The sequence below is a fragment of the Oncorhynchus nerka genome, linkage group LG13, assembly GCF_034236695.1.
Source record: "Oncorhynchus nerka isolate Pitt River linkage group LG13, Oner_Uvic_2.0, whole genome shotgun sequence".
NCBI lineage: Eukaryota > Metazoa > Chordata > Actinopteri > Salmoniformes > Salmonidae > Oncorhynchus > Oncorhynchus nerka.
This window is the reverse complement of record NC_088408.1, coordinates 1050203-1067838: the sequence shown is the minus strand read 5'-3', so window position 1 is coordinate 1067838 and position 17636 is coordinate 1050203. Positions and strand designations below refer to the sequence as shown.

The 17636-nt window shown below is 35.7% G+C and overlaps 1 protein-coding gene across 1 annotated transcript in view; it reads left to right on the top strand.

Moving 5' to 3' along the window:
• Positions 1–17636, top strand: part of LOC115115116 (T-box transcription factor TBX18-like) — a 72554-nt gene that overhangs the window by 13536 nt on the left and 41382 nt on the right. Inside the window, exon 6 of the mRNA XM_065026116.1 lies at positions 7054–7118. Coding sequence (XP_064882188.1) covers positions 7054–7118 — 65 coding nt within the window. The remainder of the gene's footprint in view (positions 1–7053; positions 7119–17636) is intronic.

Sequence of the window (17636 nt, the reverse complement as noted above, 5' to 3'; positions counted from 1 at the left end):
TGATATCTACTGATCTCTACTATTCTCTACTTGGCTCTACTATACTCTACTGATCTCCAATGGTATCTACTGGTCTCAAATGATCTCTAATGGTATCTACTGGTCTCTACTGATCTCTAATATTATCCACTGGTCTCTTCTGATCTCTAATGGTATATACTGGTCTCTACTGATCTCTAATGGTATCTACTGGTCTCTACTGATCTCTAATATTATCCACTGGTCTCTACTGATCTCTAATCGTATCTACTGGTCTCTGCTGACCTCTAATGGTATCTACTTGTCTCTACTATTCTCTACTGATCTCTAATGGTATCTACTGGTCTCTACTATTCTCTTCTGATCTCTAATGGTATCTACTGGTCTCTACTGATATCTAATAGTATCTACTTGTCTCCACATATCTTTAATGGCATCTACTGATCTCTAATAGTATCCAATGGTCTCTACTGATATCTAATGGTATCTAATGGTATCTACTTGTCTCCACATATCTTTAATGGCATCTACTGATCTCTAATGGTATCTTCTCGTCTCTACTATTCTCTACTGATCTCTAATGGTCTCTACTGATCTCTAATTGTATCTACTGGTCTCTAATGATCTGTAATCGTCTCTACTGGTCTCTACTGCTCTGTAATGGTCTCTACTGATCTGTAATGATATATTTTGGTCTCTACTGGTGGTTCTGTTTTTCCTGAATGATGTTTAATGTTTGAGGAGAGCGGCGATACCTATAAACTGGACACGGGTAATATACACAAAGACACACACACTAACAAACATGCGCACACCCACAAGCACAGACACACACACACACACACACACACACACACACACACACACACACACACACACACACACACACACACACACACACACACACACACACACACACACACACACACACACACTCAGACCATAACTTCCTGGCTAATTGCTGTATCAAACTCTTGTTGTGAAATAAAAACAACATCAACACCAACAACATCATCTATATAATAACACCAACAGCATCAACATCATCTACATAATAACACCATCAACATCAACAACATCATCTATATAATAACACCAACAACATCATCTATATAATAACACCATCAACATCATCTATATAATAACACCATCAACATCATCTATATAATAACACCAACAACATCATCAACATCATCTATATAATAACACCAACAACATCATCAACATCATCTATATAATAACACCATCAACATCATCTATATAATAACACCATCAACATCATCTATATAATAACACCAACAACATCATCTATATAATAACACCATCAACATCATCTATATAATAACACCATCAACATCATCTATATAATAACACCATCAACATCATCTATATAATAACACCAACAACATCATCAACATCATCTATATAATAACACCATCAACATCATCTATATAATAACACCATCAACATCATCTATATAATAACACCATCAACATCAACAACATCATCTATATAATAACACCAACAACATCATCTATATAATAACACCATCAACATCAACAACATCATCTATATAATAACACCATCAACATCATCTATATAATAACACCATCAACATCATCTATATAATAACACCAACAACATCATCTATATAATAACACCAACAACATCATCAACATCATCTATATAATAACATCATCAACATCATCTATATAATAACACCATCAACATCATCTATATAATAACACCATCAACATCATCTATATAATAACACCATCAACATCATCAACATCATCTATATAATAACACCAACAACATCAACAACATCATCTATATAATAACACCATCAACATCATCTATATAATAACACCATCAACATCATCTATATAATAACACCATCAACATCATCAACATCATCTATATAATAACACCAACAACATCAACAACATCATCTATATAATAACATCATCAACATCATCTACATAATAACATCATCAACATCATCTATATAATAACACCATCAACATCATCTATATAATAACACATCTATATAATAACACCATCAACATCATCTATATAATAACACCATCAACATCATCTATATAATAACACATCTATATAATAACACCATCAACATCAATAACATCATCTATATAATAACACCAACAACATCAACAACATCATCTATATAATAACACCAACAACATCATCTATATAATAACACCATCAACATCATCTATATAATAACACCATCAACATCATCTATATAATAACACCATCAACATCATCTATATAATAACACCATCAACATCATCTATATAATAACACCAACAACATCATCTATATAATAACACCAACAACATCAACAACATAATAACACCATCAACATCATCTATATAATAACATCATCAACATCATCTATATAATAACACCATCAACATCATCATATAATAACATCAACATCATCAACATCATCTATATAATAACACCAACAACATCATCTATATAATAACACCAACAACATCATCTATATAATAACATCATCAACATCATCTATATAATAACACCATCAACATCATCAACATCATCTATATAATAACACCATCAACATCATCTATATAATAACACCATCAACATCATCAACATCATCTACATAATAACACCAACAACATCAACAACATCATCTATATAATAACACCATCAACATCATCTATATAATAACACCAACAACATCATCAACATCATCTATATAATAACACCATCAACATCATCTATATAATAACATCATCAACATCATCTATATAATAACACCATCAACATCATCTATATAATAACACCATCAACATCAACAACATCATCTATATAATAACACCAACAGCATCATCTACATAATAACACCATCAACATCATCTACATAATAACACCATCAACATCATCTATATAATAACACCATCAACATCATCTATATAATAACACCATCAACATCATCTATATAATAACACCATCAACATCATCTATATAATAACACCATCAACATCATCTATATAATAACACCAACAACATCATCAACATCATCTATATAATAACACCATCAACATCATCTATATAATAACACCATCAACATCATCTATATAATAACACCATCAACATCATCTACATAATAACACCATCAACATCATCTACATAATAACACCAACAACATCATCTATATAATAACATCATCAACATCATCTATATAATAACACCATCAACATCATCATATAATAACATCATCTATATAATAACACCAACAACATCAACAACATCATCTATATAATAACACCATCAACATCATCTATATAATAACACCAACAACATCATCTATATAATAACATCATCAACATCATCTATATAATAACACCATCAACATCATCAACATCATCTACATAATAACACCATCAACATCATCAACATCATCTACATAATAACACCATCAACATCATCTATATAATAACACCATCAACATCATCTACATAATAACACCATCAACATCATCTATATAATAACATCATCAACATCATCTACATAATAACACCATCAACATCATCTATATAATAACACCATCAACATCATCTACATAATAACACCATCAACATCATCTATATAATAACACCATCAACATCATCTATATAATAACACCATCAACATCATCTATATAATAACACCAACAACATCATCAACATCATCTATATAATAACACCATCAACATCATCTATATAATAACACCATCAACATCATCTATATAATAACACCATCAACATCATCTATATAATAACACCATCAACATCATCTACATAATAACACCATCAACATCATCTATATAATAACACCAACAACATCATCAACATCATCTATATAATAACACCATCAACATCATCTATATAATAACATCATCAACATCATCTATATAATAACACCAACATATAATAACACATCATCATCTATATAATAACACCAACAACATCATCTATCATAATAACATCATCAACATCATCTATCTAATATAATAACATCAACAACATCATCTATATAATAACACCATCAACATCATCTATATAATAACACCAACAACATCATCAACATCATCTATATAATAACACCATCAACATCATCTATATAATAACACCAACAACATCATCTATATAATAACACCAACAGCATCATCTACATAATAACACCATCAACATCATCTACATAATAACACCATCAACATCATCTATATAATAACACCATCAACATCATCTATATAATAACACCATCAACATCATCTACATAATAACACCATCAACATCATCTATATAATAACACCATCAACATCATCTATATAATAACACCATCAACATCATCTATATAATAACACCATCAACACCATCAACATCATCTACATAATAACACCATCAACATCATCTATATAATAACACCAACAACATCATCTATATAATAACATCATCAACATCATCTATATAATAACACCATCAACATCATCAACATCATCTATATAATAACACCAACAACATCATCTATATAATAACACCATCAACATCATCTATATAATAACACCATCAACATCATCAACATCATCTATATAATAACACCATCAACATCATCTATATAATAACACCATCAACATCATCAACATCATCTATATAATAACACCAACAACATCATCTATATAATAACACCATCAACATCATCTATATAATAACACCATCAACATCATCAACATCATCTACATAATAACACCATCAACATCATCTACATAATAACACCATCAACATCATCTATATAATAACACCATCAACATCATCTATATAATAACACCAACAACATCATCTATATAACCATAACACCAATAATAACATCATCAACATCATCTATATAATAACACCATCAACATCATCAACATCATATATAATAACACCATCAACATCATCTATATAATAACACCAACAACATCATCTATATAATAACATCATCAACATCATCTATATAATAACACCATCAACATCATCTATATAATAACACCATCAACATCATCTATATAATAACATCATCAACATCATCTATATAATAACACCATCAACATCATCTATATAATAACACCATCAACATCATCTATATAATAACACCATCAACATCATCTATATAATAACACCATCAACATCATCTATATAATAACACCATCAACATCATCTATATAATAACACCATCAACATCATCTATATAATAACATCATCAACATCAACAACATCATCTATATAATAACACCAACAACATCATCTATATAATAACATCATCAACATCATCTACATAATAACACCATCAACATCATCAACATCATCTATATAATAACACCAACAACATCATCAACATCATCTATATAATAACACCAACACCATCAACATCATCTATATAATAACACCAACAACATCATCTATATAATAACATCATCAACATCATCTATATAATAACACCAACAACATCAACAACATCATCTATATAATAACATCATCAACATCATCTATATAATAACACCAACAACATCAACAACATCATCTATATAATAACACCATCAACATCATCTATATAATAACACCATCACATCATCTATCATCAACATCATCTATATAATAACACCATCAACATCATCTATATAATAACATCATCAACATCATCTATATAATAACACCAACAACATCATCTATATAATAACACCAACAACATCATCAACATCATCTATATAATAACACCAACAACATCATCAACATCATCTATATAATAACATCATCAACATCATCTATATAATAACATCATCAACATCATCTATATAATAACATCATCAACATCATCTATATAATAACATCATCAACATCATCTACATAGTAACACCATCAACATCATCAACATCATCTATATAATAACACCAACAACATCATCTATATAATAACACCATCAACATCATCTATATAATAACACCATCAACATCATCAACATCATCTATATAATAACACCAACAACATCATCTATATAATAACACCAACAACATCATCTATATAATAACATCATCAACATCATCTATATAATAACATCATCAACATCATCTATATAATAACACCAAACATCACATCATCATCAACATCATCTATATAATAACACCATCAACATCATCTATATAATAACACCATCATCTATATAATAACATCATCAACATCATCTATATAATAACACCATCAACATCATCTATATAATAACATCATCAACATCATCTATATAATAACACATCAACAACATCATCATCATATAATAACACCATCAACATCATCTATATAATAACACCAACACCATCAACATCATCTATATAATAACATCACATCCCACAGTTTTTATATAATAACATCATCAACATCATCTATATAATAACACCAACAACATCATCTATATAATAACACCATCAACATCATCAACATCATCTATATAATAACACCATCAACATCATCTATATAATAACATCATCAACATCATCTATATAATAACACCAACAACATCATCTATATAATAACACCATCAACATCATCAACATCATCTATATATAATAACACCATCAACATCATCTCATCTATATAATAACACCATCAACATCATCTATATAATAACACATCAACATCATCTATATAATAATATCATCAACATCATCTATATAACATCATCAACATCATCTATATATAACACCATCAACATCATCTACATAATAACATCATCAACATCATCTATATAATAACATCATCAACATCATCTATATAATAACACCATCAACATCATCTATATAATAACACCAACAACATCATCAACATCATCTATATAATAACACCAACAGCATCATCTATATAGTAACACCAACAACATGAGTTTATTACATCAAATTGATGCTTTTTGGAAATGAACTTTTATTTATAAAAACCTGATGTTTGAGAAAATCTGTATTTTATGGTTATTGCTGTTTTTAGATGTTATGGTTTATAGTTGTGTTGTGTCCAGATCACCAAGCTGAAGATTGACAGGAATCCATTTGCCAAAGGCTTCAGAGACTCCGGACGAAACCGGTGAGTTGCACTGGGCTGTGTGTGTTTTGTGTGTGATTGTGTTTGTGTGTGATTGTATCTGTGTGTGATTGTGTGTGATTGTGTCTGTGTGTGTTTGTGTGTGATTGTGTTTGTGTGTGATTGTGTGTGTGTGTGATTGTATCTGTGTGTGATTGTGTGTGTGTGTGATTGTGTTTGTGTGTGATTGTGTCTGTGTGTGATTGTGTGTGTGTGTGATTGTGTTTGTGTGTGTGATTGTGTGTGTGTGATTGTATCTGTGTGTGATTGTATGTGTGTGTGTGTGTGATTGTGTGTGTGATTGTGTGATTGTGTCTGTGTGTGATTGTGTGTGTGTGTGTGATTGTATTGTGTGTGTGTGTGTGTGATTGTGTCTGTGTGTGTGTGTGTTGTGTGTGTGTGTGTGTGTGTGTTGTGTCTGTGTGTGTTTGTGTGTGTATCTGTGTGTTGTGTGTGTGTGTGTGATTGTGTGTGTGTGTGTGTGTGTTGTGTGTGATTGTATCTGTGTGTGATTGTGTGTGTGTGATGTGTGTGTGTGTGTGTTGTGTGATTGTATCTGTGTGTGATTGTGTGTGTGTGTGTGATTGTATCTGTGTGTGATTGTGTGTGTGATGTGTGTGATTGTGTGTGATTGTGTGTGATGTGTGTGTGTGTGATTGTGTGTGTGTGATTGTGTTGTGTGATTGTGTTGTCTGTGTGTGATTGTATCTGTGTGTGATTGTGTGATGTGTGTGTGATTGTGTTTGTGTGTGATTGTGTCTGTGTGTGATTGTATGTGTGTGTGATTGTGTCTGTGTGTGATTGTGTGTGTGTGATTGTGTGTGTGTGATTGTGTGTGTGTGTGATTGTGTGTGTGTGTGTGTGTGATTGTGTCTGTGTGTGATTGTGTGTTTGTGTCTGTGTGTGATTGTATCTGTGTGTGATTGTGTGTGTGTGATGTGTGTGTGTGATTGTATGTGTGTGTGATTGTATGTGTGTGTGATTGTATCTGTGTGTGATTGTGTGTGTGTGTGTTGTGTGATTGTGTGTGTGTGTGATTGTATGTGTGTGTGATGATTGTGTGTGTGTGTGATTGTATCTGTGTGTGTGTGTGTGTCTGTGTGTGATTGTGTGTGTGTGTGTGTGTGTGATTGTATCTGTGTGTGTGTGATTGTGTGTGTGTGTGTATTGTGTCTGTGTTGTGTGTGTGTGATTGTGTCTGTGTGTGTGATTGTGTCTGTGTGTGATTGTGTCTGTGTGTGATTGTGTGTGTGTGTGTGTGTGATTGTGTGTGTGTGTGATTGTGATGTGTGTGATTGTGTGTGATTGTGTGTGTGATTGTATCTGTGTGTGATTGTGTGTGTGTGTGTGTGTGTGTGATTGTATCTGTGTGTGATTGTGTGTGTGTGTGTGTGTGTGTGTGATTGTTGTGTGTGTGTGTGTGATTGTATGTGTGTGTGATTGTGTGTGTGTGTGTGTGTGATTGTGTCTGTGTGTGTTGTGTGTGTGATTGTATGTGTGTGTGATTGTATCTGTGTGTGATTGTGTGTGTGTGTGTGTGTTGTGATTGTATTGTGTGTGATTGTGTGTGTGTGTTGTGATTGTGTGTGTGTGTGTTGATTGTATCTGTGTGTGATTGTATGTGTGTGTGATTGTGTCTGTGTGTGTGATTGTGTCTGTGTGTGATTGTGTCTGTGTGTGTGTGTGTGATTGTGTCTGTGTGTGATTGTATGTGTGTGTGATTGTGTCTGTGTGTGATTGTATGTGTGTGTGTTTGTGTGTGTGTGTGTGTGTGATTGTGTGTGTGTGTGTGTGTGATTGTATGTGTGTGTGATTGTGTTTGTGTGTGATTGTATCACATTTCCATAATTTCCTTGTACGATCAAAAGTGTGATCATTAAAGAAATCTTTCAACAAACAATGACACAAAAACTAAATGTATTGATCAGATATAATATATATAATATAATAACCCTAATTACTATACTATAATTACCACAAACATACTTTACTTTACTACTGCAGTTTAATGGCTTTGGTGCAGTTTAATGGCTTTGGTGCAGTTTATGGCCTTGGTGCAGTTTAATGGCTTGTGTGTGCAGTTTATGGCTTTGGTGCAGTTTGTGTGTGCTTTGTGTGTGTTTTTGGTGCAGTTTAATGGCTTTGGTGCAGTTTAATGGCTTGTGTGTGGTGCAGTTTAATGGCTTTGTATCTGTGCAGTTTAATGGCTTTGGTGCAGTTTATGGCCTCTGTGTGTGCATTGTTTTGATGGCTTTGGTGCAGTTTATGGCTTTGTGTGCAGTTTAATGGCTTTGTGTGTGTTTAACCCTGGCTTTGTGTGCAGTTTAATGGCTTGCAGTTTATGGCCTTGGTGCAGTTTAATTTATGGCTTTGGTGCAGTTTATGGCTTTGTGCAGTTTATGGCTTTGGTGCAGTTTATGTGTTTGGTGCAGTTTATGTCTTTATGGTGCAGTTTATGGCTTTGGTGCAGTTTATTGGCTTTGGTGCAGTTTATGGCTTTGGTGCAGTTTAATTGTATGGCCTTGGTGCAGTTTATGGCCTTGGTGCAGTTTATGGCTTTGGTGCAGTTTATGGCTTTGGTGCAGTTTAATGGCTTTGGTGCAGTTTATGTGATTTGGTGCAGTTTAATGTGTGTGTTTGTTGCAGTTTATTGTGTGTGTGTTTGGTGCAGTTTATGGCTTTATGGTTTGTGTTGGTGCAGTTTATGGCTTTGGTGCAGTTTATGGCTTTGGTGCAGTTTATGGCTTTGGTGCAGTTTATGGCTTTTTATGGTTTGTGTGATTGTATCACATTTATGGCTGGTGCAGTTTATGTCTTTGGTGCAGTTTATGGCTTTGGTGCAGTTTATGGCTTTGGTGCAGTTTATGGCTTTGGTGATTTATCAGTTTATTTATGCTTTGGTGGTGCAGTTTATGGTTTGGTGCAGTTTAATGGCTTTGGTGCAGTTTATGGCTTTGGTGCAGTTTATGTGGCTTTGGTTTATGGCTTTGTGCATTTATGGCTTTGGTGCAGTTTATGGCTTTGGTGCAGTTTAATGGGTGCAGTTTGGTGCAGTTTATTTATGCTTTGGTGCAGTTTATGGCCTTGGTGCAGTTTAATGGCTTTGGTGCAGTTTATGGCTTTGGTGCAGTTGTTTGTGATTTATGGCCTTGGTGCAGTTTATGGCTTTGGTGCAGTTTATGGCTTTGGTGCAGTTTATGGCTTTGGTGCAGTTTATGGCTTTGGTGCAGTTTATGGCCTTTGTGTGCAGTTTATGGCTTTGGTGCAGTTTATGGCTTTGGTGCAGTTTATGGCTTTGGTGCAGTTTATGGCTTTGGTGCAGTTTATGGCTTTGGTGCAGTTTATGGCTTTGGTGCAGTTTATGGCTTTGGTGCAGTTTATGGCTTTGGTGCAGTTTATGGCTTTGGTGCAGTTTATGGCTTTGGTGCAGTTTATGGCTTTGGTGCAGTTTATGGCTTTGGTGCAGTTTATGGCTTTGGTGCAGTTTATGGCTTTGGTGCAGTTTATGGCTTTGGTGCAGTTTATGGCTTTGGTGCAGTTTATGGCTTTGGTGCAGTTTATGGCCTTGGTGCAGTTTATGGCTTTGGTGCAGTTTATGGCTTTGGTGCAGTTTATGGCTTTGGTGCAGTTTATGGCTTTGCAGTTTATGGCTTTGGTTTTATGGCTTTGGTGCAGTTTATGGCTTTGGTGCAGTTTATGGCTTTATGGTGCAGTTTATGGCTTTGGCTTTGTGCAGTTTATGGCTTTGGTGCAGTTTATGGCTTTGGTGCAGTTTATGGCTTTGGTGCAGTTTATGGCTTTGGTGCAGTTTATGGCTTTGGTGCAGTTTATGGCTTTGGCTTTGGTGCAGTTTATGGCTTTGGTGCAGTTTATGGCTTTGCAGTTTATGGTGCAGTTTATGGCTTTGGTGCAGTTTATGGCTTTGGTGCAGTTTATGGCTTTGGTGCAGTTTATGGCTTTGGTGCAGTTTATGGCTTTGGTGCAGTTTAATGGCTTTGGTTTGCAGTTTATGGCTTTGGTGCAGTTTATGGCTTTGGTGCAGTTTATGGCCTTGGTGCAGTTTATGGCTTTGGTGCAGTTTATGGCTTTGGTGCAGTTTATGGCTTTTTATGGTTTGCAGTTTATGGCTTTGGTGCAGTTTATGGCTTTGGTGCAGTTTAATGGCTTTGGTGCAGTTTATGGCCTTGGTGCAGTTTATGGCTTTGGTGCAGTTTATGGCTTTGGTGCAGTTTATGGCTTTGGTGCAGTTTATGGCTTTGGTGCAGTTTATGGCTTTGGTGCAGTTTATGGCTTTGGTGCAGTTTATGGTGCAGTTTATGGCTTTGGTGCAGTTTATGGCTTTATGGCTTTGCAGTTTATGGCTTTGGTGCAGTTTATGGCTTTGGTGCAGTTTATGGCTTTGGTGCAGTTTATGGCTTTGGTTTTATGGCTTTGGTGCAGTTTATGGCTTTGGTGCAGTTTATGGCTTTGGTGCAGTTTATGGCTTTGGTGCAGTTTATGGCCTTTGGTGGTGCAGTTTAATGGCTTTGGTGCAGTTTATGGCCTTGGTGCAGTTTATGGCTTTGGCAGTTTGGCTTTGGTGCAGTTTATGGCTTTGGTGCAGTTTAATGGCTTTGGTGCAGTTTATGGCTTTGGTGCAGTTTATGGCTTTGGTGCAGTTTAATGGCTTTGGTGCAGTTTATGGCTTTGGTGCAGTTTATGGCTTTGGTGCAGTTTATGGCTTTGGTGCAGTTTATGGCTTTGGTGCAGTTTATGGCTTTGGTGCAGTTTATGGCTTTGGTGCAGTTTATGGCTTTGGTGCAGTTTATGGCTTTGGTGCAGTTTATGGCCTTGGTGCAGTTTAATGGCTTTGGTGCAGTTTATGGCTTTGGTGCAGTTTAATGGCTTTGGTGCAGTTTATGGCTTTGGTGCAGTTTATGGCTTTGGTGCAGTTTATGGCTTTGGTGCAGTTTATGGCTTTGGTGCAGTTTATGGCTTTGGTGCAGTTTATGGCTTTGGTGCAGTTTATGGCCTTGGTGCAGTTTATGGCTTTGGTGCAGTTTAATGGCTTTGGTGCAGTTTATGGCCTTGGTGCAGTTTATGGCTTTGGTGCAGTTTAATGGCTTTGGTGCAGTTTATGGCCTTGGTGCAGTTTAATGGCTTTGGTGCAGTTTATGGCTTTGGTGCAGTTTATGGCTTTGGTGCAGTTTATGGCTTTGGTGCAGTTTATGGCCTTGGTGCAGTTTATGGCTTTGGTGCAGTTTATGGCTTTGGTGCAGTTTATGGCTTTGGTGCAGATTATGGCCTTGGTGCAGTTTAATGGCTTTGGTGCAGTTTATGGCTTTGGTCCAGTTTATGGCTTTGGTGCAGTTTATGGCTTTGGTGCAGTTTATGGCTTTGGTGCAGTTTATGGCCTTGGTGCAGTTTATGGCTTTGGTGCAGTTTATGGCCTTGGTGCAGTTTATGGCCTTGGTGCAGTTTATGGCTTTGGTGCAGTTTATGGCCTCGGTGCAGTTTATGACACAAAACTGCTCTCAGTTGATCATCACTTAAATGTCTGGTCAAACCTATAGATTTGACATGGAAACTCGTTTGTCTACTACAGATGTGGAAAACTATATAATGTATGTCTGTAAAGTAGAAACATTAAAAGATGATTTGTCCTACTATGATGATGACTGTTGTTACTTATTACTCCACAATAACAAGAATGGTCGCGTACCCAGTCTAGTAATACAATATCACTCTGCAGGGCAGTAATATAATATCACTCTGCAGGGCAGTAATATAATATCACTCTGCAGGGCAGTAATATAATATCACTATGCAGGGCAGTAATATAATATCACTCTGCAGGGCAGTAATATAATATCACTATGCAGGGCAGTAATATAATATCACTCTGCAGGGCAGTAATATAATATCACTCTGCAGGGCAGTAATATAATATCACTATGCAGGGCAGTAATATAATATCACTCTGCAGGGCAGTAATATAATATCACTATGCAGGGCAGTAATATAATATCACTCTGCAGGGCAGTAATATAATATCAATCTGCAGGGCAGTAATATAATATCACTATGCAGGGCAGGGCAGTAATATAATATCACTCTGCAGGGCAGTAATATAATATCACTCTGCAGGGCAGTAATATAATATCACTCTGCAGGGCAGTAATATAATATCACTCTGCAGGGCAGTAATATAATATCACTCTGCAGGGCAGTAATATAATATCACTCTGCAGGGCAGTAATATAATATCACTCTGCAGGGCAGTATTATAATATCACTATGCAGGGCAGTAATACAATATCACTATGCAGGGCAGTAATATAATATCACTATAGAGGGCAGTAATATAATATCACTATGCAGGGCAGGGCAGTAATATAATATCACTATGCAGGGCAGTAATACAATATCACTCTGCAGGGCAGTAATACAATATCACTATGCAGGGCAGTAATATAATATCACTATAGAGGGCAGTAATATAATATCACTATGCAGGGCAGGGCAGTAATATAATATCACTATGCAGGGCAGGGCAGTAATATAATATCACTCTGCAGGGCAGTAATATAATATCACTCTGCAGGGCAGTAATATAATATCACTCTGCAGGGCAGTACTATAATATCACTATGCAGGGCAGTAATATAATATCACTCTACAGGGCAGTAATACAATATCACTCTGCAGGGCAGTAATACAGTATCACTCTACTTGGCAGTAATATAATATCACTCTGCAGGGCAGTAATACAATATCACTCTGCAGGGCAGTAATATAATATCACTCTACAGGGCAGTAATATAATATCACTCTGCAGGGCAGTAATACAATATCACTCTGCAGGGCAGTAATATAATATCAATCTGCAGGGCAGTATTATAATATCACTCTGCAGGGCAGTAATATAATATCACTCTGCAGGGCAGTAATATAATATCACTCTACAGGGCAGTAATACAATATCACTATGCAGGGCAGTAATATAATATCACTCTGCAGGGCAGTAATATAATATCACTCTGCAGGGCAGTAATATAATATCACTATAAAGGGCAGTAATATAATATCACTCTGCAGGGCAGTAATATAATATCACTCTGCAGGGCAGGGCAGTAATATAATATCACTCTGCAGGGCAGTAATATAATATCACTATGCAGGGCAGTAATATAATATCACTCTGCAGGGCAGTAATACAATATCACTCTGCAGGGCAGTAATATAATATCACTATGCAGGGCAGGGCAGTAATATAATATCACTATGCAGGGCAGGGCAGTAATATAATATCACTATGCAGGGCAGGGCAGTAATATAATATCACTCTGCAGGGCAGTAATACAATATCACTATGCAGGGCAGTAATATAATATCACTATACAGGGCAGTAATATAATATCACTATGCAGGGCAGTAATATAATATCACTATGCAGGGCAGTAATATAATATCACTATACAGGGCAGGGCAGTAATATAATATCACTATGCAGGGCAGTAATATAATATCACTCTACAGGGCAGTAATACAATATCACTATGCAGGGCAGTAATATAATATCACTCTGCAGGGCAGTAATATAATATCACTCTGCAGGGCAGGGCAGTACTATAATATCACTATACAGGGCAGTAATATAATATCACTCTGCAGGGCAGGGCAGTAATATAATATCACTCTACAGGGCAGGGCAGTAATATAATATCACTATGCAGGGGAGTAATATAATATCACTCTGCAGGGCAGGGCAGTAATATAATATCACTATGCAGGGGAGTAATATAATATCACTATGCAGGGCAGTAATATAATATCACTCTACAGGGCAGTAATACAATATCACTCTACAGGGCACTAATATAATATCACTCTGCAGGGCAGTAATATAACATCACTCTGCAGGGCAGTAATACAATATCACTCTGCAGGGCAGTAATATAATATCACTCTGCAGGGCAGTAATATAATATCACTCTGCAGGGCAGTAATATAATATCACTCTGCAGGGCAGTAATATAATATCAATATGCAGGGCAGTAATATAATATCACTCTGCAGGGCAGTAATATAATATCACTCTACAGGGCAGTAATATAATATCACTCTACAGGGCAGTAATATAATACCACTATGCAGGGCAGTAATATAATATCACTATGCAGGGCAGTAATATAATATCACTCTGCAGGGCAGTAATATAACATCACTCTGCAGGGCAGTAATACAATATCACTCTGCAGGGCAGTAATATAATATCACTCTGCAGGGCAGTAATATAATATCAATATGCAGGGCAGTAATATAATATCACTCTGCAGGGCAGTAATATAATATCACTCTACAGGGCAGTAATATAATATCACTCTACAGGGCAGTAATATAATACCACTATGCAGGGCAGTAATATAATATCACTATGCAGGGCAGTAATATAATATCACTCTGCAGGGCAGTAATATAATATCACTCTACAGGGCAGTAATATAATATCACTATACAGGGCAGGGCAGTACTATAATATCACTATGCAGGGCAGTAATATAATATCACTATGCAGGGCAGTAATATAATATCACTATGCAGGGCAGTAATATAATATCACTCTGCAGGGCAGTAATATAATATCACTCTGCAGGGCAGTAATATAATATCACTCTGCAGGGCAGTAATATAATATCACTCTACAGGGCAGTAATATAATATCACTCTGCAGGGCAGTAATATAATATCACTCTGCAGGGCAGTAATACAATATCACTCTGCAGGGCAGTAATATAATATCACTATGCAGGGCAGTAATATAATATCACTCTACAGGGCAGTAATATAATATCACTATGCAGGGCAGTAATATAATATCACTCTGCAGGGCAGTAATATAATATCACTCTACAGGGCAGTAATATAATATCACTATGCAGGGCAGTAATATAATATCACTATGCAGGGCAGTAATATAATATCACTATACAGGGCAGGGCAGTAATATAATATCACTATGCAGGGCAGTAATATAATATCACTATGCAGGGCAGTAATATAATATCACTCTGCAGGGCAGTAATATAATATCACTCTGCAGGGCAGTAATATAATATCACTCTGCAGGGCAGTAATACAGTATCACTCTGCAGGGCAGTAATATAATATCAATATGCAGGGCAGTAATATAATATCACTCTGCAGGGCAGTACTATAATATGACTATGCAGGGCAGTAATATAATATCACTCTGCAGGGCAGTACTATAATATCACTATGCAGGGCAGTAATATAATATCACTATGCAGGGCAGTAATATAATATCACTATACAGGGCAGGGCAGTAATATAATATCACTATGCAGGGCAGTAATATAATATCACTATGCAGGGCAGTAATATAATATCACTCTGCAGGGCAGTAATATAATATCACTCTGCAGGGCAGTAATATAATATCACTCTGCAGGGCAGTAATATAATATCACTCTGCAGGGCATTAATATAATATCACTCTACAGGGCAGTAATATAATATCACTATGCAGGGCAGTAATATAATATCACTATGCAGGGCAGTAATATAATATCACTATGCAGGGCAGTAATATAATATCACTCTGCAGGGCAGTACTATAATATCACTATGCAGGGCAGTAATATAATATCACTATGCAGGGCAGTAATATAATATCACTATACAGGGCAGGGCAGTAATATAATATCACTATGCAGGGCAGTAATATAATATCACTCTGCAGGGCAGTAATATAATATCACTATGCAGGGCAGTAATATAATATCACTCTGCAGGGCAGTAATATAATATCACTCTGCAGGGCAGTAATATAATATCACTCTGCAGGGCAGTAATATAATATCACTATACAGGGCAGGGCAGTAATATAATATCACTATACAGGGCAGGGCAGTAATATAATATCACTATGCAGGGCAGTAATATAATATCACTCTGCAGGGCAGTAATATAATATCACTCTGCAGGGCAGTACTATAATATCACTATGCAGGGCAGTAATATAATATCACTATGCAGGGCAGTAATATAATATCACTCTACAGGGCAGTAATATAATATCACTATGCAGGGCAGTAATATAATATCACTATGCAGGGCAGTAATATAATATCACTATACAGGGCAGGGCAGTAATATAATATCACTATGCAGGGCAGTAATATAATATCACTATGCAGGGCAGTAATATAATATCACTCTGCAGGGCAGTAATATAATATCACTCTGCAGGGCAGTAATATAATATCACTCTGCAGGGCAGTAATACAGTATCACTCTGCAGGGCAGTAATATAATATCAATATGCAGGGCAGTAATATAATATCACTCTGCAGGGCAGTACTATAATATGACTATGCAGGGCAGTAATATAATATCACTCTGCAGGGCAGTACTATAATATCACTATGCAGGGCAGTAATATAATATCACTATGCAGGGCAGTAATATAATATCACTATACAGGGCAGGACAGTAATATAATATCACTATGCAGGGCAG